Genomic DNA, 25,677 nt, shown 5'->3' with positions numbered 1-25,677 from the left:
ACATTGGCTATTCTCCAGTCCTCTGGGACCTCACCTGTAGCCAATGAGGATGCAAAGATTTCTGTCAAGGCCCCAGCAATTTCCTCCCTTGCCTCCCTCAGTATTCTGGGGTAGATCCCGTCAGGCCCTGGGGACTTATCTACCTTAATGCTTTGCAAGACACCCAACACCTCCTCCTTTTTGATAATTAGATGACTGAGACTATCTGCACTCCCTTCCCTAGGCTCATCATCCATCAAGTCCTTCTCTTTGGTGAATACTGATGCAAAGTACTCATTTAGCACCTCGCCCATTTCCTCTGGCTCCACACATAGATTCCCATCTCTGTCCTTGTCTTACTTCCTACACCATGAGCTTTTATTTTCTGCAATAACCTTTGATGTGGCACCTTATCAAATGCCTTCTGGAAATCTAAATACGATACATCCACCAGTTCCCTTTTATCCACAGCACATATTACTTCAAAGAACTCCAATAAATTGGTTAAACATGATTTCCCTTTCACAAAACCACATTGACTCTGCCTGATTACTTTGAATTTTTCTAAGTGCCCTGCCAGAACGTCTTTAATAATAGCTTTTAACATTTTCCCGTTGACAGATGTTAAGCTAACTGGCCTGTAGTTTCCTGCTTTCTGTCTCCCTCCCTCTTTGTATCAAGGAGTTACATTTGCTATTTTCCAAACTAACGGAACCTTCCCCGAATCTAGGGAGTTTTGGAAAATTACACAAGTCAAAGAACAGTGGGAGATCCCACACACAGATGGACTTATAACCAGCAAAGAGATACAAAGCAAGTAATTAGAATTGCAAAAAGGAATGAGAAAAAACTTGCGAGGTATCAGGGACAACAATAAAAGGTTTTAGAAGTATATTAACAGAAAGACGGTGGCTAAGAGTAACATGGGCCCCTTAAACATAGATGAACTTGATTGGAAATTTGTGGTAGACTCCTCGTTGTTTGAGAATGTCCAAGCTGTAAATGATTTCATTGCGTTCTTTGGGTTCTCTCATGAATGAAGAGTTCGATGAGGGATCAGCTTGTACATCCACAGAACTGACAGTTCATATTGTTGTTGTTGGTGCTTGGGGGAGTTTCTGCAGCTGCGCTACTTCTAGCCTTCCTCTGGGCACGGCAGATGTTGAGAATTTGGCACAGATGGTCCTTGAAATATGCTGAACCCCGAACCAGCTTTCAGTGTTTGCCTCCACGTGGGCCAGCTGTAGTGTTTTCCCAAGACAAGTGAACTGCAATGCAGACGTTTGTAAGGCTGTTTTTTTAGGGTGTCTTTATATTGTTTGTACTGACTTCCTTGATGTAGTTTCTCTGAGACAGTTCCCCATAGAAGATCTTCTCGGGAATTCTGTTTATCCTCCATACGGGAGACATGGCCTGCCCATCTAAGTTGAATTTTCTGGAGGGTGGTCTCCATGTGGAGGATCTCTATGTTTGTGATTTTGCCATTGAATTCTCATGATGGACCTCAGGGGGTCTGTGGTAGAAACGTTCCAGAGCTTTAATGTGGTGCCTATAGCAGAACCAGGATTCTGTGCATACAGCAAAGTGGTAAGGACAATGGTCTGGTAGAGTTTGATTTTTGTCTTCAGCTCATGGCCATGCTGCTTCCAGACATGATCATGGAGTCACCCGTAGGCAGAACAGGTTTTCTGGATGTGTGCATGGATACCTTCATCAATAGCAGCATTCCTAAAGAGCACACTACCAAGGAATAATAATTTTTCTGCAGTCTTGAGACTGGTACCAACCATTCTGTTTGGCGCTTCATAACATGTGCCTGGTGCTGGCTGAAACATAGCCACAGCCTTGGAGACAGTGATTTGGAGACTAAAGTTTTTGGCAGCCCCACAAGAATTTGTTTGCCATAGTCTGGATGTTTTCCTTCCTGTGGGCAGCTATGGCACAGTCATCTGCATACAGAAGCTCTCTGATTATTGCCTCAGATTCTAGTGGAGGAACACAGTCTGGAGAGATTGAAGAGCTTCCCTGAACAGCACCTAATGTTGACGCCTGCAGGCATATCTCCGGTGGCTCCTCACATTACGCCATTGGTTACCACAAAGGTATCGGACATCTCACCACAGGCACCAACGTGGATTGGCAATGGGCAAGTCATGTCTAATGAACTTAGCTGAATTTTTTGGGGAAATAACTAAAGTAGTAGATAAGGAAGTGCCTTCAGATGATATTTATGGGGACTTCTGGAAGGTATTTGATAAGGTTCCACACAAAAGACTATTAACAAAAATAAGAGCTCATAGAGGTAATCTATTGGCACAGGCAGGGAACTGGTTAGGAGGTAGGAGAAAATAAGGATAATGAGTATGTACTCAAAACTGGCAGGATGCGACCAGCGGTGTCCCCCAAGGATCTATCTTGGGGACTCTGGTTTTCACTATATTTATAAATGATTTGGATGAAGGAATAGTGTTACGAGGGCTTCCTTTTTTTAAGTTAAATTTTGAAGATTTGTGGGGTAAAACTCAAAAGGAATCCATGGATTTTTTTTTAACAAGGGTCATTGAGAGATTTGGTCTGTAAGCAGTTACTAGAAGGCACCCATATTTGGTAAGAGAAGAAAAAGTGACAGGGGGAAAAATGTTTTCATGCAGCAAGTGGTTAAGCTCTGGAATGCACTGCCTGAGAGTGTGGTGAAGGCAGGTTCAACTGAAGCATTCAGAAGAGAATTAGACTGTTACATGAAAAGGAAGAATGTGCAGGGTTACGGGGAGAAGACAGGGTAATAGCACTGAATGAATTTCTCTTTCGAAGAACCAGGGCAGACATGATGGGCTGAACGGCCTCCTTCTGCACTGTAACAATTGTGGGATTCAAATAATTACTCAGCAGGGGTTGTTTTTGACTTGGGAAAGATGCTTACTGAGAAGTGACGGGTCAAAATTTATAGGGTTCAGCAGGCTTGACTCCTGACATTGCTTATGGTTTCACTTTGGGCAGTGAGTTGGGATATGGACAATAGTTTGAAAAGACAGTTGGAGAAAACTTGCCAAGAGAAAATCACCCAGCTCAGTCTGTTCCAGCTCTTTGAAAAAGCCTGCCAGTTTTCCATCTCTTGAGGATTGAGAAGCAAGTGTAAGAAACTGCCTGAAACCTCTGTTGCTGCAATTTTCCTAGAAAGACTCCCGAAACTGATCTTCAATGTTGCCCGACAAGAGCTGTTCTAGGAAGATATCAGTGACAGCTGTCTACACATATTTGGGATGCCAAACCAGAAATGAACTTCTGACATCTTTTCATATCTTCTCTTTTTTTCTTCAAGAATTAGCAAGTATTTGGCCAACATATTCTTTTTTTGTACGAGAGCTCTAAAGAGTAAATCTCTTTTTTTCGGTTAACCAGTGTGTGTATGTGTGGCTATGGTAAAAAGGGAACCTTTATATTTCGATCTGTGTCTTCATGATTTGCTTCATTACTGGTTAAGACTTGTTTTATAATAAACTGATAATTTTGTTATTTGTTAAAGAAACCTGGTTGGTGTGTTTTATTCTGCGATAAAAATAAATATGATTGACCGTATCGGTAAGTGGGAAAAAATTTAAGTCTATGCTCTGACCTGTGGAGAAGTGAAACTAGAATAAACAGTGCACTCCTGCCGCCTCGGTCGTAATAATAGGGAACCATATATTCAAGTTTGCTGACACTAAGCAGATGGCTAGGTAAATAGTGTAATAAAAACAGAAAGGCTGCGTTTGCTGACAATGCAATCACTAGGTGGTGCAGTATCAGCACATGTGCAAATGCAGCCTCATCCACTGAAACGTCACTATCTGCGACGTCTCAAGCAGCAGCCAGTAACAAAGATGGTGCTGCTCAATTTATCACAAAAAACAAATTAAACCCAAATCCCCTCAATGGTCACGACTGCTGCCTCCATCCCACCCCGAACAGTACCCCACTCCCTCCTGCCATCGTGCTAGTCTTCACCGCTCCCTCCTGCACTCGTCTTCTCACCACTGTCTTCCCTCAGCCACTCGCTCCCAGCCTCGACGCTTCTCCCCCCTCACCCCGCTTCCCTCCTCTCAGTCACTCGCTCCCACGTCGCCCTGTCACCCCTCGCTCCCTGCCTTGTGCTTCGGCGGTTCGTTCCCCACCTCTTCTTTGGGTGGCGCAGCAGGGAACGATCGACTGAGGGGGGGGGAGGGGAGCAGTAAGGCCGCGAGTGGTTGAGGGAAGGCAGCGGCGAGCGGCCGACTGGGGGGGATGGGGACACACACACGGTTTCTCCCATTTGCACTCACCCCTTCCCCTCTCTCCCAGAACAGCAACAGGGTTCCCCTTGTCCTCACTTTCCACCCCACCAGCCTCCAAAGAATCATCCTCCGCCATTTCCACCAGCTCCAGCGTGATGCCACCACCAAACACATCTTCCCTTCCCCTCCGTCAGCATTCCGAAGGGATCGTTCCCTCCGCGACACCATGGTCCACTCCTCCATCACACCCGACACCTCGTCCCCTTCCCACGGCACCTTCTGGTAATACCTCCCCTGTTACCTCCTCGCTCCTCACCATCCAAGGCCCAAACACTCCTTCCAGGTGAAGCAGCGATTTACTTGTACTTCCTTCAATTTAGTATACTGTATTCACTGCTCACAATGCGTTCTCCTCTACAATGGGGAGACCAAATGCAGAATGGCTGACTACTATGCGGAACACCTCCGCTCAGTTCGAAAGCATAACCCAAAGCTGCCGGTTGCTTGCTATTTCAACACACACCCCCTGCTCTCATGCCACATCTCTGTCCTTGGTCTGCTGCAGTGATCCAGTGAACATCAACATAAGTTCGAGGAGCAGCACCTGATTATTCAATTAGGCACTCTACAGTCGTGCAGAATGAACATCGAGTTCAATAATTTCACAGCATGACTGGCCTTTTTAAAAATATTTTTCTCTGTGTCATATCTAGATCTGTTGTAGATTGATTGAGATTAATCAGTATTAATCAACGACTCCATTATCATGACTGATTGGAAATCTGAAATAAAAACAGAAAATGTTGGAAATACTCAAGCCAGGCAGCATCTGTGGAGAGAGAAACCGTGTTAAAGGTTTGGTCAATAACCTTTCATCGGAACTTCGAAAAATTAAAAAATGTAATCGATTTTAAGTAGATGAAATGGGGTGGAAAAAGAACAAGAGGGAAGGTCTATGATAGGGTGGAAGACGGGAGACATTAAATGACGCAGAGCCAAAGGGAGTAGTAATGGGACAAGTAAAGAAACAAAAGATGTGTCTTGAGGAAGTGTGAATGGCAGAATGATGAACTTTTGCTGTCCAAAAGGAAAAGCAAGATTAAGACTGAAACATGCAAAGAAAAGGAAACAAGATGGAGGCAGAGATTACAGTCTGAAATTGTGGAACTCAATGTTGAGTCTGGAAAGCTGTAAAGTGCCTAATCGAAAGAGGAGGTACTGTTCCTCAAGCGTTGAGCGTCACTGGAACACTGCAGTTGACCAAGGACAGAGAGATCAGCATGAGAGTGAGGTGGAGTATGCTGAGTGTTTCCAGCATTTTCTGTGTTTACTCCATTATCCTTGTGTTACGACCAGGTGAGAAAGGTGTCTAGTCAGCCTTCATCTGGTCTTACCGTAACAAGGTCTAATTTAAACTGTTTTTTGCTCCCCCTTGGTGAATCCTTGTTCACTGCTTTCTAATTATAAGGCAAATTAACCAGCACAAACAGGCTTTCTTAGGTTTAAAGAAGAAAAGTTGGAATTTATTAAACTTAAACTGTAATTCGGTTGATGCCTATGGATACACGACACGCCCACACCAGCAAACATATGTGATATACACACGATGCACACATGTAAATAGAGGCAGAAAAGAGAAGAAAAATAAAGTGGAAACGTTTGAGGCAATATCTGAAGAGTTGTTGTTACAGTTCTTCAAGCTCACAGTAGAGTCCTTGATTGTAGGTAGATCTTGCTTTTCGTTGGGACCCAGTATTCTTCTTAAACCTTTTTCACTGTAGGAGACTTTTCTCTCTTGGGGTTCATGTGTCTTCAATGGATTCAGAGGCTTGCGAGAAAGAGATGGGAGCAGACAGGAGAGATATCTTCACACCAGAAGCAAACAGACACTGTGCCCAAACAGTTTGTACAAATTCAATAAACTCAGGTTGCCCAGCAGATTAGTCATGTGACTAGCTGGTTTGAACATGTCCGTTTGTGTATTCTGCCATCTTAGCAGTAAACCTGGAATGCGATTTTCCCCACTTCAGTGTCGAGTGATCAAAAGACCAAAGTGGGTTGAATGTCAGGGAATGGCTGCTTTGACCTTGCAAACACTGTCTGTTAATATGCAAAAGTATTTTCCAGCCGACAAGTCCTCCCCTCACTGCAGCAACAGTTTAAAATCAATGTTCATGACAATATTAATGTGCCTCATTCTTGACAGGTGGGGGCCTAGCATGACACCTACAAACCCAGCAGAATGAAATGCGCTTTGAGAAAAGTGCATTTCATTAAAAGGGTCGAGAGAAAAATATAAGATACAGAAAAAATCATGCATTTCTCTCATTCATTCATAAATCCTAAAAATTATTACAACTTGTCTTCTCTTGGTGCCAGTGCTGCTTTAATTGCCCTCTTTCTGGCATCCCAATTATCATGTACTTTTTTTTTTGTTGAGATGTTTCTCTTCCGTTTGCCCTTTTCCGTGGCTGCCTAGGGTCGTTGTTCCTACTGAGGTAATTTTAAGAAAAAGAGTCAGTAGTGGGCGGGTCTAAACTGAATTCTCTTTCAGTGCTTTGCTGAGTCATGCAAAGGCTTTTGACTTCAGCAGTTGGGTAGTTTGCTTTTTTTCTGACTGTGGGGGAGGATTCTTTGCTGATCTCCCTTTTGTCCCAGAGGACACTCCTGCCTGCAGGTATTTGTGCAGACTCGACTGCACTCCCCTATGGCACGTCGAAGAGGTGAGGCATCACCCTCACTGTTTCTCGGCCCCCTAGAGGTCTTTCTTTGTCTCTGCAGGTAAATGCTGTTAGCAACTCTGGTGGGGTGCTTCTCGTGTCTACATTTACATAGGAGGATGTGGGACCCTTTAACCTGCCCTCTTGGTCACTTTTCGCCTTCCCTGTCTAACCTTTTGCCAGCCTTGTCCCTGCTCCTTTTGTTCTCGGCGGGGGTCCCTTGCAGTCTACCAGCCCACTGCTAGAGGGTCCTCCTACAGGACTTGGGGGTGCAAGTTTCACTGCAGGTTGGGGTTTCCCCTCAACCTGACACATGTGGCAACTCCTGCAGTACTCCACCACATCTTTGTGGAGTTTTGGTCAGTTAAACTGCTGTCTTATGCGGGCTTTGGTCTTTCGTATTCCGGCATGCACAGCCACTGCAGTGTTGTGGGCCATTCTTAATATTTCTCTCCTGTACCTCTGTGGCACCACTAATTGGTGAACTATTGTCCACTCCTTGCTGTCAGGTCTGTGAAGAGAATTCCATTTCCTCATCAGTACCTCATTCTTTAAATAGTAGCAAACAGGGACTACCTCTGCTTCACTTTCAGACTGGGCAGCCTGTGTTAACCCTCTCAATACAGGATCAGCTCGCTGAGCCTCAGCTAGGGAAGATCTATTTAACTCATTCCCTGGGTCTTCTAACTTTCCAAAGAAAATCTCGGACAGACAGACCTCATTGTCATCTGTCTGCAGCGCTAATTCAGTCTCCTCTGGGGGAGCTGGTTTGATCATGGCCTCATTCATTACACATTCAGGGGAACTGAAAGGGGTCTGTCTCCCACCACTGCCTGTCTCTCTGACCTCTTGCGGTCTTTCTTTCACTACTGGGAGAGCTACCACCTTCGTCCCCGCCAGATCATTACCTAGAAGCAGGTCAACCCCGCCCACAGGCAAACTAGGAACAATCCCTATGGTCACTGGTCCCGAAACTAGGTGCATCCAGTGTACAGGTACAGGCATACACTGCCCTGTAATACCATTCACCACCATTTTGGTGTTCACTGCACTCTCTGGGGGAAAGGTCAGGCCTTTTCCCAGTAAAAGGGATCTAGCGGCCTCTGTGCCCGAGAATTACTATGGGCTTGCTTGCCCCACTCGAGGGGTATGGGGTTACTTTCCCTTCAGACACAAAACCTTACAGCTTTCAGGAATCCTCTTAAATTTTCCTGCACTTGCAGCCGTAAACTTCCTGGGTCTCCCTCTTACTGCAGTTAAAGCCACAGCTTGTTTTGATGTGCTTTCCATCAGGTTCTCTTCTTCACTGAGCGGGTGTGCCCTGATTCACCCAACCGGTTTTCCCTTTAGTTTCCTGCAATCAGCTTTTAAATGCCCTGCTTTATTACAATGGAAGCACACAGGTCTCCGGGTCTCACTCTTGCTCAGAGCACCTTCCTTTTTGGCTAGAGAAGGGCCCCCTGTGTCTCCAGCTTCCCTTTCTCTCCCAGGACTGCATAGGCTCCTATCACTTTCCCACCCTTTGTCCTTTTCGGATTTGTGGGGGTTATTAGGAAAGGTTCTCCCCTGGGAAACAGACTTATAAATTAAACCAAACTCATCAGCCAGAACGCTCTCTGAACCGGCTGTTCATCTACATGGGTCTTTATGGAGAGTCGGAGAGAGTGTGTAAATTCCTCTAACAGAATTACTTCTCTGCAGATTCTCATAGCTGAACTGTACTTTAAGAGCCCTCAGCCACTGGTCGAAAGCCAGCTACTTACTTACTTTCAAACTCCAGATAAGTTTGATCAGCTTGCTTCTTGAGGGTTCTAAACTTTTGGCGATCGGCTTTGGGTACTAATTCATATGCCCCGTGGATAGCACTTTTTGTCAGTTCATAATTTGATGAACTCTCATCTGGCAACAGGGAATAAACCTCATGGGCTTTTCCAGTTAGCTTGCTTTGCAGTAAAAGAGGCCAGATCTCAGCTGACCATTTTAGTTGCCTTGCCAGTTTCTCAAAGGACACTAAAAATGCTTCTACATCCCCCTCATTGAATTTTGGAATTAGTTGAGCTAGTTTTAACAATTCTGTACCCATCCCTGATTTATGCTCTTCCATATTGGCTATGCTTTCACTGGGGTTGCTCTGTTGCCCCCTAGTTAACCCAAGCCGCTTTAGCTCTCTTTCCTCACATTCCTTCCGGAATATTCTTTCTCTCTCCCTCTCCTGCCTTTCATTTTCTTCACATTCATTCTGGAACGCTCTCTCTTTCTCTGTGTTTTAATTCAAGTTTCCTTTGTTCCAATTGTATCTTTGCTAACAATACCCTGTCGGAGTCTGCTCCTAACCCTGTTTCTACTTCTTCAGATTCAAGGGAAAAATGGTTGGCCACTAGACTTAGGAATTCAGACTTCCTAGCCTTACCACGTACAGTGATCCCATACTGCTCAGTCATTTTTCTCAGCTCCTCCACAGACAGTGCTTTTAACCTATCCCAAGTTACTTCATCCTGGCTTGAGAAGCCACTAGCTTCAGTTGCAGACATGTTAATATTCAAGCACACACAACCACAAGAAAACCTGTATTGAAATCTTGCTTTTTTTTGCTTGGGAACAATTTGGCTTCCCACTTCCAATTTCTCTCGTTTGTTTGTGGGTAAAATTCCAGATGCTAGCACCCAAATTTCTGTTATGAACAGGTGAGTAAGAGGTCTAGGGTTCCCTTTCAGCCTTCACCTGGTCTTATTGTAACAGGGTTTAATTTTAAACACACCGTGTTTTTAGCTCCCCCTTGGTGAATACTTGTTCACTGCTTTCCAATTATAAGGCAAAGAAACCAGCACAAACAGGCTTTCTTGGGTTTAAAGAAGAAAAGTGAAAATTTATTAAACTTAAACTCTAATTCGGATGGCGCCCACGGATACACGACGCACCCACGCTAGCAAACATACACGATGCACACATGCAAATAGAGACAGAAAAGAGCAGAAGAAAAATAAAGTGGAAAAGTTTGAGGCAATATCTGAAGAGTTGTTACGGTTCTTCGAGCTCACTGTAGACTCCTTGATTGTAGGTAGATCTTGCTTTTTGTTGGGGCCCAGTATTCTTCTTAAACCTTATTCGCTGTAGGAGACTTTTCCCTCTTGGGGTTCATGTGTCTTCAGTGGATTCAGAGGCTTGAGAGAAAGAGATGGGAGCAGACAGCAGAGAAATCTTCTCAGTCCAGGAGCAAACAGACAATCTTCCCAAACTGTTTGTACAAATTCAAAAAACACAGGTTGCCCAGCAGGTTAGCCATGTGACTAGCTGGTTTGACCATGTCCGTTTGTGTATTCTGCCATCTTAGCAGTCAACCTGGAGCTCCCCCATCTTCAACATCTGGTGAATGTTAAGATCCTGTAGTTTTTGTTTTCCGGGAAGAATGCTGTATGCCTTTAAGGCTGAAAAAGGAACCGTACTGCTTTAAGGCAGCAAGCTCTAAAGACTGAGTCAAAGAATGCATTCTCGTGGCCTTGAACACAGCCAGAGACTGTGATGCAAAGGGTGCATTCTCATTACCTTGGATACAGCCACTTGGACTAAACATCGAGAGATACATTTGTTACAATTTAATGTTGAACTGGCTTATAGTGCAAACAGCCTGTTCTAACAATGGTCACAGACAGACAGTTGTGTGTTAGCACCTGAAAGAAGGGTTCCCAGCCCATTGAAACTGAAGGAAGAGAATTTAGTCTGTTTATTTATTATTCTCTCAAAATTCTAAACAGTCAAGCCAAAACAGAGATCTCAGATAATTTAACCCAAAGGAAGGGAAGTTAGACTGTGACAATCTTGTATCCCTCAAAAATTCTAAAGCCAGACTGATTCTATTGAAAATGGTTGTGAGTTGTTGATCTACTGTGGTCATTGCTAATAGAAAGAGGAGTTTGAAACTTCGGGTGTTGGACTGTTTTCCTTTCCTCATCGGACCCTGGAAGATTGCACGTGGACTTTAACCAGAGGATTGTTCATCTGGAAGAGTAAATTTGCAAGGACTCTAATTGTTTCTATTTTAAATGTTGTTTAAATCTTTGTAATGTTTAAGAATTTAGTTTTTCTAACTGAATAGTTAATTTGTTGATTTAAAGACACCTTGGTTGGTTAGCATCATTCGGGGGTTAATAGATAGTACAATTTGGCTGCGTCTTTCTTTAATTTGGAAAGTTTAAAATGATACGTTAGGCGATCTGTGGAGGGATGGGATTGAATTAACAGTGCGTTTCTCCCACCACAATCAGAATCGTATATTTTGATTGGGGGCTTTGACTGGAGCGGTCAGTCGTATCATATTAATTGGGGGCTCGCTTGAGATTTGAATCATATACTAATTGGGTTTCTCCTCTGGGATTTGAATCATATCTTAATTGGGGGCTTGCTCGCAGTTGAATCATATTTAATTCGATGGTTCGCTCATGTCTGGGTTCAGAATCAGACTAATTTGGAGGGTTCACATTTGGAATCATGGTAATTACTTGTCTCTGGGATAACATATTTGAATTGGGGTCCTGCATTTGGCATCATATTAATCGCTCTCGATAATGGGATCACATCAATTGGAAACCCGACTGTTGGAATCTAAATCTGACACCAATTACAAAGAAATTAAAGGAACCAGGTCTCTTATATAATAAGGTACAGTCTCTACCATTGTAATAGCATTAGTGGTTGCAACAGCGTTTTTGGGAAAGCAGAATGTTTCCGAGTGACTTAATAACTTTAACTAAGAACAAATTAAAAGAATTGGCAGCAATAGTGGGGTTGGAATTGAAATCAGGTGCCAAAAAGGCAGAGATAATTGGCACAATAGCTGAACATCTGGAATTAGTAGAAGATGATGATGATGATATAGATGAAGGGCAATACGAGGAACAAGAAGGGGAATACGAGAGACATGAAGGACGTAGGTCCGAGAGTGATGCAGTGGTATTGGCTAGGATTCAGTTAGCAATCAGAAAACTTGAACTGTAAAGAGAAAAAAGAAAAAGCAATAGCATTAAGAAAACTTGAATTGGAAAAAGAGGAAATGGAGACTGCCTCATAGGCCTGCCGACGAAGAGTGGACAGTTGTTAAACAGATAGTGGTGCCACCTAAATATTGACCACGATTATCAAGGTTAGCACACGACATTCCTTTTGCGGGATATAGGGGAATTCGGAAGACCAAATCACACATAAGCAAACATTATTACTGGCCAGGTCTTAAAAAGGATGTGAAACAATTTTGTAGGACATGCCGTACCTGTCAAATGGTGGGAAAACCACAACCTACCATAAAACCAGCAGCACTAGTTTCAATACCAGTGGTTGAGGAACCATTTAGCAGGGAGGAGAATAAGCCAGTACAGGTATGTCAGGTAATCGGGACTGAGGAGAAGGAAAAGGATAGTGAGGATGAGGCAGAAGTAGGCCTAGGAACTTCTCAGATTGAACCTCCAACTATCCAATTAGCGAATACAGAATGGCTAGGAAAATTAAACCATAGGCTTTTACACCTTGAGGCAAAACAGCATGAAGACCTAATCAGGGTTTTCACAACGTTTACAAGAGTTTGTAGGGATAAGCGGGGATGTACAACCTTCACCACACATGATGTGGATATAGGGGGAATCGTTCCTTTAAAACGACATCCTTACTGCTTGAGTCCAGACAAACAGGCCTAAGTGAAAGCAGAGATCCAGTACATACTGGAAAACAATTTGATCGAACCTAGCAGAGTATCTGGAGTTCGCCAGTAGTTCTGGTACCTAAACCTGACGGGTCAACCCAATTTTGTACAGATTATAGAAAAGTTAATGCTGTAACCAAGGCAGACTCCTACCCAATTCTGCGTTGAGAAGACTGCATCGACAGAGTAAGCAGTGCTAAGTTTCTTACCAAGATTGACTTGTTAAAGGAATACTGGAAAGTTCCTTTGACTCCTTGAGCCAAAGAGATCAGCTATTGCAACACCTGACGGTCTTTATCAGTGCCAGGTGATGCCACTCGGGCTAAAAAAATGCCCCAGCAACTTTTCAAAGATTAATGTATCAGATGGTAGCCAGTGTTCCCAACTGTGTTGTGTATCTTGATGATGTACTAATATATAACACCTGGCACGAACCCTTAAACCAATTAAAACCTTGGTTTAAAGGGTTACAAGCTGCAGACTTAGTGGAAATTTGGAAAAAAGTGAATTTGGAAAGGCAAGAATAACTAACCTCAGACACATAGTGGGGCAATGTCAGGTATTACCAAAGATGACAAAGGTGCAAACCTTAATGGAGTTCCCTATCCCTAAATCTAAATGGGAAATAATTGGAGATATGCGGGTTTTATCGGAAATTTGTACGAAACTTTAGTACTGTGGCTGCTCCGTTAACCGACTAGCTACAAAAAAAGAAAAACAAAGTAGTATGGTCAGATCAATGCCAGGCAGCTTTGAAAAACTAAAGGCAATCCTAACTAATGAGCCAGTGTTGGCTGCTCTAAATTTCGCTAAACCCTTTAAATTAGCAATCGATGATAGGGACATGGGGGTTGGTGCAGTCCTACTGCAAGATGACGAATCCAGCAAAGAGAAGCCAGTAGGATATTTTTCTAGAAAACTAAATTATCAGAAAAAATACTCCGTGAAAAAAGAAACATTGGGACTTTTAGTGGCTCTCAAACATTTTGAGGTATATGTCCGCCAGGACTATAAGGAGATATTAATATACACTGACCATAACCCATTAACATTTGTGGAAAAGTTTAAGAACCGAAATGCTAGAATCTTTAGACGGAGTCCGTTGTCACAGCCTTATCATCTGAGGGTTGTACACATTTTGGGGAAACATAATGTTATCGCGCACACTTGGTCATAGATTTAACTATGTGGATGGCAATGAGAATGCTGTAAATTATTAGTGTATGCCTGTAAATGCAAGAAAAAATGTATTAGCGTTTTATCAATTTGTATTTTTTTTACCCATTGGAATGAAACGCATTCCAGGAATGGTGTTTCATTCCGCCAGGGGCAGAGGTGTTATGATCCTGTAGTTTTTTATTCCGGGAAGAATGCGGTGTGCCTTTAAGGCTGGAAAAAGAGCTGTACTGCTTTAAGGCAGCAAGCTCTAAAGACTGAGTCAAAGAATACATTCTCGTTACCTTGGATACAGCCACTTGGACTGAGCAGCGAGAGATACATTTGTTACAATTTAATGTTGAACTGGCTTATAGTGCAAACAGCCTGTTCTAACAATGGTCACAGACAGACAGTTGTGTGTTAGCACCTGAAAGGAGAGCTCTCAGCCGATTGAAACTGAAGGAAGAGAATTTAGTCTATTATTGTCTCTCAAAATTCTAAACAGTCAAGCCAAAACAGAGATCTCTGATCATTTATACTGAAGGAAAGGAAGTTAGACTGTGACAGTCTTGTATCCCTCAAAACTTCTAAAGCCAGATTGAGTCTATTGAAAGTGATTGCGAGTTGTTGATCTACTGTGGTCATCACTAGAAGAAAGGGTAGTTTGAAACTTCGGGTGTTGGACTGTTTTCCTTTCCTCATCGGACCCTGGAAGATTGCGCGTGGACTTTAATCAGAGGATTGTTCATTAGGAAGAGTAAATTTGAAAGGACTCAAATGTTTTCTATTTTAAATGTTGTTTAGTTTTTCTAACTAAACAGCTAATTTGTTGATTTAAAGACACCTGGTTTGGTTAGCCTCATTCGGGGGTTAATAGATGGTACAATTTGCCTGGGTCTTTCTTTAATTTGGTAAGTTTAAAATGATGTTAGGAGATCTGTGGAGGGACGGGATTGAATTAACAGTGCATTTCTCCCACCACAATCAGAATCGTATATTTTGATTGGGGTCTTTGACTGAAGCGGTCAGTTGTAACATCTCAGTCCAGGAGCAAAACAGACACTCTGCCCAAGCTGTACAAATTCAAAAAACTCAGGTTGCCCAGCAGGTTATTCATGTGACTAGCTGGTTTGACCATGCCCGTTTGCGTATTTGGCCATCTTAGCAGTCAACCTGGAATGCAAGCTCCCCCACCTTCAACGTCTGGTGATCAAAAATCCATTGTGGGTTGAATGTCAGGGAATGGCTGCTTTGTCCTTCCAAACACTGTCTGTTAATATACAAATATCTTTTCCAGCCACGGCTGACCTGTTCAACAAGTCCTCCCCTCACTCCAGTAACAGCTTAAAATCAATGTTCATGACAAAATTAATGTGCCTCATTCTTGGCAGGTGGGTGCCTAGCATGACATTATTTTTACTTTATTTTTTAACCATGAGTTTATTTTTCATGTAGTCAGAACTGCTAATCATTCTGCCATTAACAGTCTCTCTGGACTAATACTTTGTCTTTCACCATGTGCATTAACACACTCTTTGCCTTTGTCCCATGACAACTTTGTTATTTAATCGCTCCTGCCCTCCGCCCTATCACACACCTTCCCTTTTGCTCTCTTTCCCACCAACCCCTGCCCCCTCAATTGCTTAAAACCTAATTCTTTTCTAACCTTTTCCAGTTCTGATGAAAGGTCACAGACCTGAAACATTAACTCTGCTTCTCTTTCCACAGATGTTGCTTGACCTGCTGAGTATTTCCAGCACTTTCTGTTTTTCTGATAGCTAGGACCCATGCAGGTACCCATAGCAATATCTTGTATTTGGAGGAAGTGAGATCAGTTAAAAGGAGAAATTGTTCAATGCAAATAGTGTGCATTTGCATGATGCATGGGAGCAGAAAGTTGCAGCATTTATAAAGCAGTGGGCAAAACAATGGCAGATGGAGTTTAATGTGGGGAAGAGTGAAGTCATCCACTTTGGACTCAAGATAGATCAGATTATTTTCAAAATGGTGAGAAGCTAGGAACTGTGGAGGAGCAGAGTGATTTTGGGTCCATATACAAAAGATAATGGTCAGGCACAAAAAGATAATTAAAGGTGATGTTGGCCTTTATCACAAGAGGGCTGGAATATAAAAGGGTATAATTTATGTTACAGTTATTTAAAGCTCTGGGTGACCCATTTTAGTATTCATTTCTGGGCACTGCACCTCAGGAAGGAATTAGGGCAATGCCATTCAGGGATGATATCAGACAAAGGGCACTGGAAATACGGAATACTCCTTCCCCCAAAAAGCTGTTGAGATCAAATCACCTGAAAATGTCAAAATGATGGATAAGTTTTCATAAGCCAACGGTATTAAGGGTTAAGGAACCAAGGTGGATAAATGGAGTAATGGAGCCACAATCTAACTGCATGACAGAACAGGCTCAAGGAGCTAAATGGCCTTCTCCTGTTTCTATGATGAGCAAAGGCCTTATATAAGGCAGTTCAGAGAAGGTTCACTAGGTTGATTCCTGGGATTAAGGAGTTGTCTTATGAGGAAAGGTTGAACCTATATTCACCGGAGTTTAGAAGAATGAGAAGTGATCTTATTGAAACTTAAAAATTCTGAGGGGATTTGACAGGGTAGATGCTGAGAGGATGTTTCCCCTCGTGGGGGAATCTAGAACTAGGGGCACAGTTTCAAAATAAGCGGTCCCCCATTTAAGACAGGGAAGAGGAGGAATTTCTTCTCTCAGAGGGTCATTAATCTTTGGAATTCTCTATCTGAGAGAGCAATGAAGGCTGGGTCATTGAATATATTCAAGGCTGAGCTAGATATTTTTTGATCTGCAAGGGAGTAAAGGGTTATAGGGGTGGCAGGGAGAAGAAAGTGGGGTTAATGCCACAATTAGATCAGCCATGATCTTACTGAATGGTGGAGCAGGCTCAAGGGGCCAAATGGCCTACTCCTGCTCCTATTTCTTATGTTATGTTCTTATGTAATAAATTACTGAACTGTACCTCACCTAAAACAAATGACAAAGTAAAAATGTTTCCTCTACTTCTTCCCTTCCAGATGTCACCTCTCGGCATAAATATTATTTAAAACAGTAATTTTGTTACATTGGGCACTGGTGACATCAGCAGAATAGAATAATTGAAACTTACAGCACAGAAGGAGGCCATTCAGTGCATCATGCTTGTGCCGACTTTTGAGCTATGCAATTAGTCCCACTCACACGTTTTCTCCTTATAGCCCTGCATGTTTGTGTATTCATTTGCTAATAATAAGGCATTTTTGCTCAATGTTTATACATGAAAGGTCTCCCTCTTCTAGCCTTGTTAAGGAGTTTGTTAAGGTTGCATTTGTGCACAATCAAGAAGCTGGTTACAATACTTTATCTTCTCTACTTTACTACTGTATATTGCACCTTATCAAGTCAAGTTTATACACCTTTTCAGCCTGGACCTCTGCCTGTATTTCTCTTAATGCTGCCAGCTGTTCCTGAAGGGCCCGTATTTCCTCCTTCTTCCGCCGTTCTGCCTCTTCTACAGCTGCCTTTTTGTGTGCCTAGTAGAAACATGTAACGGAATAAATAATGTTTAAAAAAGTTATTCTTTGTTGCTCGTCTGTTCTCACATGGCTTTGCAACAATGTAATTTTTATTATTTTTCCTTTCATGCAACATTACTTTTACTCCTTTCACCAAAAGAGGCACGTTTAGAATTAATTTTGCTATTCAATTTGTACTATTTTTGACTTGCTTCTAATGAATTGTGACTGTTTCCTTTATGACTTTCAGAGTTCATTTTGCTGCTACATTAAATAAAACTTATTTTATTAAAGCCTTTGGGACAGAATTTTCCCATTTCACACCTGAAAACCTGAAATAAAATGTGCAGAAGCACAAGAGACCAGGTTTGTTATATGAGAAATTAACCGTAAAGGCTAGCTTCTTTGAAAGCTGGGTGTTTAAAATAGATACTGTTCTTCTAAATAGTGTGAGATGATAAAATAAAACACCACTGCAAGGAAGTACAGCACAACCACTGTAAAACTTACACGCTGCTCGGCTTCCGTTGGCCTCCCATCTATTTTTGCAAACCCATCAAAGAGCGATTTGTACAGCACATTCCTGCGTGTATTCGCATCATCGGGTGGAAGGTAGAGCAAAATGGCACTCCGGTGTTGTCGATACATGTCGAGGACAATCCGTACAGCTGTATCTCTGACCTCTGATGCAGTATTTTCCAAAGCCCCTGCTGCAAACTGGCAAAAAAAGTAAAAAAGATTATCTGAGTAGTGGATTTCTCACATTCTTAAAAAAAGTATATAAATATACACACACGTACAAAGTACATCCAAACACATCAGTCCCACAGTGCGAGCTTTAAAAAAAAAATCGCTTTCCTTTATCTTTTAGGTCAGCTAACACCTCATGAACAGGGCAGGCTGGTGATCTAAGGCTGCCTGCAGCAAACTTTCACATTTTTTTTTTGGTTACAGGGAGATAGTTTTCCCTAATTCTTTGCTAAAAATAGGCTATTGTAACATGAGTGAATGAGGACTAAGATGATTCAAATTGATTATTTCTGTTCCTATACAAACTGCCTGGCCTCGAGTCAGGAGGAGTAGCAGTATTGATCAAGGAGAATATTACAGTGCTGGAGAGAGAGGATGCCCTAGAGGGATCAAGAACAGAATCTATTTGCTTACAGCTAAGAAACAATAGAGGTACCATTACACTACTGGGTGTATGCTATAGGCCATCAACTAGTGGGAAAGATATAGTGGTATAGATTTGCAAGGAAATTACAGAGAGGTGCAAAAATTATAGAGTAGTTATGATGGAGAACTTCAATTATCTTAATATAGACGGGGATAGTAATGGTGTAAAGGGCAGAGAGGTGGAAGAGTTTCTGAAGTATGTTCAGAGAATTTTCTTCCTCGTTGGGCCAGAAACATACTGATGAAGGAGGCATTGCTAGATCTGGTCCTGGGAAATGAGGTGGGTCAAGTGGATCAAATCATCAGTAGAGGAATATTTAGGGGGACAATGATCATAGTAGAATAAGGTTTAGGTCAGCTATAGAAAAGGACAAGGAGCAATCCAGAGTAAAAATAATGAATTTGGATAGGGCCAATTTCAGTGGGGTAAGAAGGATCTGACCCAGGTAAATTAGAATTAAAGGTTGGCAGTCAAAACTGTAATGGAACAATGGGGTGCCTTTAATAAAGAGATGGTTTGGGTATAATTAAGGTACATTCCTACAAGGGGGAAAGGTAGGACAAAAAGCCAGATGTCCCAGATGATGAAAGATGGAGAGTGTATAACAGATGTTAGGTTAATAATACAGGAGGGAATCTGGCTGAATATAGAAATTTCAGAGGGGAAGTGAGAAAAGAAATAAGAGAAGCAAAGAGACAGAATGAGAAGAGACCATCAGCTAACATAAAAGGGAATCCAAAAGTCTTCTATCTGTATATAAATATTAAAAGGCTAGTAAAAAGAGTGGGGCCAATTAGGGACCAAAAAAGGGATTTACACATGGAGGCAGAGGACTTGACTGAGGTACTAAATGACTACTATATAAATGCCTTTATCAAGGAAGAAGAGCCTGCCAAAGTCATAGTGAACAAAGAGGTAGTTGGAACACCGGATGGGTTAAAAATTGATAAGAAAGGCTGGCGATGCTTTAAAGTTGCTAAGTGACCAGGGCCAGATCAGATGCATCTGAGAATATTGAGGGAGGTAAGGGTGGAAATTGCAGAGATATTGGCCATAAACTTACAATCCTCCTTAGATTCAGGGGTGGTGCCAAAGGACTGGTGTATTGCAAATGTTATAGCCTTGGTCAAAAAAGGGTACAGGGTGGCACAGTGGTGTAGTGGCTAGCACCACAGCTTCAGCGACCCGGGTTCTGTTCTGGGTACTGCCTGTGCGGAGTTTGCAAGTTCTCCCTGTGTTTCCATGGGTTTCCTCCGGGTGCTCCGGTTTCCTCCCACATGCCAAAGACTTGCGGGTTGATAGGTAAAATTGGCCATTGTAAAAATTGCCCCTAGTGTAGGTAGGAGAATTGAGGGAAGGTGGGGATGTGAGAGAAAAAAAAGGATTAATGTAGAATTAGTATGAATGGGTGGTTCATGGTCGGCGGAGACTCATTGGGCCGAAGGGCCTGTTTCGGTGCTGTATCTCTCTATAACTCTATAACAAAATACCTCGAAGTGTTGTGAACTATGAGGAGGATAGTGATAAGTCTTCAAGAAGTCACAGACAGGCTGGTGGAGGGGCGAGGGGGGACATGACAGATGAAATTTAATGCAGAGATGTGTGAAGTGATACATATTGGTAGAAGGAACTAGTAGTGACAATATAAAATAATGGGTACAATTCTAAAGGGGGTGCAGGAACAGAAGGACCTGGGGCTATATGTGCACAAACCATTGAAGGTGGCAGGGCGGGTTCAGAATGTGATTAATAATGCATACAGGATCCTGGGCTTTATAAACAGAATCATAAAGCACAAAAGCAAGGAAGTTATGATGAAACTTTGTAAAACACTGGTCCGGGCTCAACTGGAGTATTATGTCTAATTCTGGACATCACACTTCAGGAAGGTTAAGAACATAAGGTGGCATTAGAGAGGGCACAGAAATGATTTACTGCAGAAAAGAATTACGAGAGTGGTTCCAGGGATGAGTAACTTCAATTATGTGGATAGATTGGGGAAGCTGGGGCTATTCTTCTTAGAGAAGGTTGAGAGGAGATATGATAGATGTGTTCAAAATGATGAGGGGTCTGGACTGAGTAGATAGGGAGAAACTGTTCTCCACTAGCAGAGGAGTCAAGAACACCATCTTAAGGTGAATGGCAAAAGTACCAAAGGTAAAATAAGGAAGAACTTTTTTGATGCAGCGAGTGGTTAGGATCCGGAATGGACTTCATGAGAGAGTGTGGTAGAGACAAATTCAATCATGGCTTTCAAAAGAGAATTGGATAATTTTCTGAAGAGAAAACAAATGCAAGGCCACGGGGAAAAGGTAGAGAAATGCGACTGGCTGAGTTGGTCTTGCAAAGACCTGGCACAGACACGACAGGCCGAATGGCCTCCTTTTGTGCTTCAATCAATCAATGATTCTATGGTAAAAATATGAATTCTCTTGAGATTACACCCACAATCATTCCACGAATGTTTTGTTAAAGTTGATGGCGGTGTGTTTTATACAATGAGAAGCAACTCTTAAAGGAGACTAGCTGGTCCTTTACAGCTCTACAGACAAAATTGAAAACTAGCAAAGTTATGCTCAAGTTTGCATCTGACATTTTGCCATGGACAGACAAATGTAGTCACTGTTATGCCCATGGCACAAATAGAAGCCGATGACAGCAACAAAGCCTGTTCCATATATATGATTTTATGACCAGTTTATTCAGAGCAAAACGTCCAGCATAAACATTGTTTTTGTAAGATGAGGATTTGTATATTCAAGCAAGAAGCAAGGAAGAGTTGACAGGCAATTGTTGGTGTGGCACATTATACATAAATATATGGTTCAATAATGCTGCCTAAGAGCCTGTGCAGCAATTTTGCACAAGGCTCATCAAGGCACTTTAAGAGTTGCTATCAACAGGCACTTGTTACTTTCAATGCAGTAAACAGATGGTGAATGAACAGCCATTTCTGGAGAAAATAAAAGGACACTTAAGACACTATAACCAGCAACTTTGAAACTGATGTCAAAATAAATGGTTAACGGCAAGTGACAAACAATTTTAAACGTGGATATTTTAGGTTGTGGGGACTGTATTATCCACAATTAAAGGAAATAGAAACTTGCATAACTAAGATCAAGAGAGAGAGAAAAAATATCAAAATGGAGAAAGCTGTGCCAGATCTGGGTATCCCTCTACAACATAACTGCCATTAAAGAATTACTATGACAATCGATTGTGAAAGCCACACCTTCTACACACACTATAAAATCACAGGATTTCATGTTCAATCCCTTTTTCACTAATTCACAAATCTTGTAACTACAGTGGAAATAACAAGGAGGCAGGTGGATACCTCACCACATAGGACTATTTTCCTCTCAGCCAACTGCCTGAACATGTTTCAAAAGTCTTCAAGCCAAGTGGCTGAAATTTTGCTTGATATAGCGTGCAGTGTCTCCATAGAGATACATCCCATTCCTAAGACCAGAGAGCTTAGATGCTGGATAGCAGTAACAAATCTTTAGATGCCCCAAATATATCCTGGTACTGCTGGAGTCCCTAATGCTGTGCAATTTGAATGCTTATTTGGCACACAGATAGAAGAATCACAGCCCTTGGTGATAAGAGTCATTAGTTAATCAGGCTGGCTGATCAATCAGGTCTGCCCTGGAGCACTGCTGACTTGCCAGGCTGAAGTATCAAATTCTCGAGGCTGCCACAGAGGCTTGTCTTGATTACAAACTTCGAGCCTTCATCACCCATATTGTCTTGGAGTTATCCTGATCCCGAACAGATCACCCATCACAACACCTTAAAAGTCACTAAGTGGTTAAGAGACAATGGATAAGGAGAGGTTTGAGATCTCATTGACCGGATGACAGATCTCAGGAAATCCTCAGGACCAGCAAAACCCATTATAAAATGTGTAACTAGCCACCATTCTCCTGACCACACCATGGATATGCAACCTGCCTCAATGAATAGTCCTTCGACCCAAGGTATGGAACTTGAACTGCATCTGCTTGCCTTGCTGCACCCAATCATGACAGCCATCACACCCTGAAAACACAAGCAACTGTCATTCCATGCCAGTTTCCTAGTCCATTAAACAGACATTTGGGGAGGGGAGGGAGGGAGCGGGCCGGGGAGGGGCAGAGGGAGGGAACGTGTGGGCGAGCGGGCCGGGGGGGGGTGAACGAGCGAGAGAGCAGGCAGTGGGGTTAACAAGCGAGTGGGCAGGGGGTGTGAGCAAGCGAGCGGGCGGAGGTGTGAGCGAGCATGCGGGCGGGTGAGCGAATGAGCAGGCGGGCAGCGGGGGTCGGGAGCGGTCGGCGGGAGGAAGGAGGAGAGCACACTGGCTACCAGCAAGGTCGTCAGCCGCCCTCTCCCCGCACCCGCTCTCTACCCACTCCCCAGACCCCCCTCTCCCCCCACCCCCCAGACCCCCCTCTCCCCCCACCCCTGCTCTCTCCCCGCTCCTCAGACCCCCCTCTCCCCCAACCCCTGCTCTCTCTGGCCCGGATCCCCCCACCATCTGCCCGCGCTGCGATGACGTCATCTGTGCATGCACCAACCAGTCCTGGCACTGCAGAACACAGCGCACGCACAGAGGGTAGGAACCAATCTGCACATGTGCGCAGATTGGCACAGTCGGATGACGTAAGCTGCCGGCTGTGTTGTCAGTAATCACTTAGTTCTAGATTTAGTCTTCAGTAATGAAGCTGGGCAAGTGGATGAAGTAACAGTAGGTGACCATTTTGGAGATAGTGACCACAATACAGTTAGTTTTAGAATAATCATGGAAAAGGATAAAGATAAAACAGGATTAAAAGTTCTAAATTGCTGGTGCTGCGGGGTGGGGGGGGGGGGGGGGCAGCGGAGCAAAGGCAAATTTTAATAAACTGAGAGGGCACCTGGCAAAAGTGGACTGGATACAGCTACTTGAAGGAAAATCAGTGGGAGGCATTCAAAAGTGAGATACTACAGGCACAGTGTAGACATGTCCCCAAAAAGATTTAGGGTGGAACGGCCAAATGTAGAGACCCGTTTATTTTATTCATTCATGGGATTTGGGCGTCGCTGGCCAGGCCAGCATTTATTGCCCATCCCTAATTGCCCTTGAGAAGGTGCTGATGAGCTGCCTTCTTGAACCGCTGCAGTCCATTTGGGGTAGGTAGATCCACTGTGCTGTTAGGAAGGGAGTTCCAGGATTTTGACCCAGCGACAGTGAATGTACGGCGATATAGTTGCAAGTCAGGATGGTGCGTGACTTGGACGGGAACTTGCAAGTGGTGGTGTTCCCACTTGCTGCCCTTGTCCTTCTGGTTGGTAGAGGTTGTGGGTTTGGAAGGTGCTGTCTAAGGAGGCTTGTTGCGTTGCTGCAGTGCATCTTGTAGATGGTACACACTGCTGACACTGTGCGTCAGTGGTGGAGGGAGTGAATGTTTGTGGATGAGGCGGCAATCAAGTAGGCTGTTTTGTCCTGGATGGTGTCGAGCTGCATCCATCCAGGCAAGTGGAGAGTATTCCATCACACTCCTGACTAGTGCCTTGTAGATGGTGGACAGGCTTTGGGGAGTCAGGAGGTGAGTTACTCGCTGCAAGATTCCTAGCCTCTGACCTGCTCTTGGAGCCACGGTATTTATATGGCTACTCCAGTTCAGTTTCTGGTCAATGGTAGCCCCTTGGATGTTGATAGTGGGGGATTCAGCAACGGTAATGCCATTGAATGTCAAGGAGAGATGGTTATATTCTCTCTTGTTGGAGATGGTCTTGCCTGGCACTTGTATGGCATGAATGTTACTTATCAGCCCAAGCCTGGACATTGTCCAGGTCTTGCTGCATTTCTACACTGACTGCTTCAGTATCTGAGGAGTCACGAATGGTGCTGAACATTGTGCAATCATCAGCAAACATCCCCACTGCTGACCTTATGATTGAAGGAAGGTCATTGATGAAGCAACTGAAGATGGTTAGGCCAAGGACACTACCCTGAGGAACTCCTGCAGTGATGTCCTGGAGCTCAGATGATTGACCTCCAACAACCACAACCATCTTACTTTGCGCCAGGTATGACTCCAACCAGCAGAGGGTTTTCCCCCTGATTCCCATTAACTCCAATTTTGCTAGGGCTCCTTGATGCCATACTCGGTCAAATGCTGCCTTGATGTCAAGAGCAGTCACTCTCACCTCACCTCTTGAATTCAGCCCTTTTGTCCATGTTTGAACCAAGGCTGTAATGAGGTCAGGAGCTGAGTGGCCCTGGCGGAACCCAAACGGAGCGTCACTGAGCAGGTTATTGCTAAGCAAGTGCTGCTTGATGGCACTGTTGATGACACCTTCCATCACTTTACTGATGATTGAAAGTAGGCTGATGGGGCGGTAATTGGCCGGGTTGGATTGGTCCTGCTTTTTGTGTACAGGACATACCTGGGCAGTTTTCCACATTGCAGGGTAGATGCCAGTGTTTTAGCTGTACTGGAACAGCTTGGCGAGGGGCGCAGCAAGTTCTGGAGCACAGGTCTTCAGTACTATTGCTGGAATATTGTCAGGGCCCATAGTCTTTGCAGTATCCAGTGCCTTCAGTCGTTTCTTGATATAACGTGGAGTGAATCGAATTGGCTGAAGTCTGGCATGTGTGATGCTGGGGACTTCAGGAGGAGGCCGAGATGGATCATCAACTCGGCACTTCTGGCTGAAGATTGTTGCAAATGCTTCAGCCTTATCTTTCGCACTGATGTGCTGGGCTCCCCCATCATTGAGGATGGGGATATTTGTGGAGCCACCTCCTCCAGTTAGTTGTTTAATTGTCCACCACCATTCACGGCTGGATATGGCAGGACTGCAGAGTTTCGATCTAGGTTATGGGAACGCTTAGCTCTGTCTATCGCATGCTGCTTAAGCAGTTTGGCACGCAGATAGTCCTGTGTTGTAGCTTCACACCTCATTTTAAGGTATGAAACAAAAACAAGAAATGCTGGATTCACTCAGCAGGTCTGGCAGCATCTGTGGAAAGAGAAGCAGAGTTAACGTTTCGGGTCAGTGACCCTTCTTCGGAACTGACAAATATTAGAAAAGTCACAGATTATAAACAAGTGAGGTGGGGGTTGGGCAAGAGATAACAAAGGAGAAGGTGCAGATTGGACCAGTGTTTAATTCACTGCCACTTCTCTTCCAGGAATG

General features: G+C 43.5%; 1 protein-coding gene across 5 annotated transcripts in view; it reads right to left on the bottom strand.

The window, feature by feature from the left end:
* cep104 (centrosomal protein 104) overlaps positions 1–25,677 on the bottom strand; it is a 376,777-nt gene that overhangs the window by 154,451 nt on the left and 196,649 nt on the right. For all 5 annotated transcript variants that reach the window (XM_068017520.1, XM_068017519.1, XM_068017521.1 and 2 more), the window contains 2 exons: positions 17,841–18,047; positions 17,232–17,348 (listed from right to left, as the gene is read on the bottom strand). In XM_068017520.1, coding sequence (XP_067873621.1) covers positions 17,232–17,348; positions 17,841–18,047 — 324 coding nt within the window. The remainder of the gene's footprint in view (positions 1–17,231; positions 17,349–17,840; positions 18,048–25,677) is intronic.

Source organism: Heterodontus francisci, chromosome 37 (genome assembly GCF_036365525.1).
Source record: "Heterodontus francisci isolate sHetFra1 chromosome 37, sHetFra1.hap1, whole genome shotgun sequence".
NCBI classification, from domain to species: domain Eukaryota; kingdom Metazoa; phylum Chordata; class Chondrichthyes; order Heterodontiformes; family Heterodontidae; genus Heterodontus; species Heterodontus francisci.
Note: the sequence above shows the minus strand (reverse complement) of the source record. Positions and strands in the feature narration are given on the sequence as shown.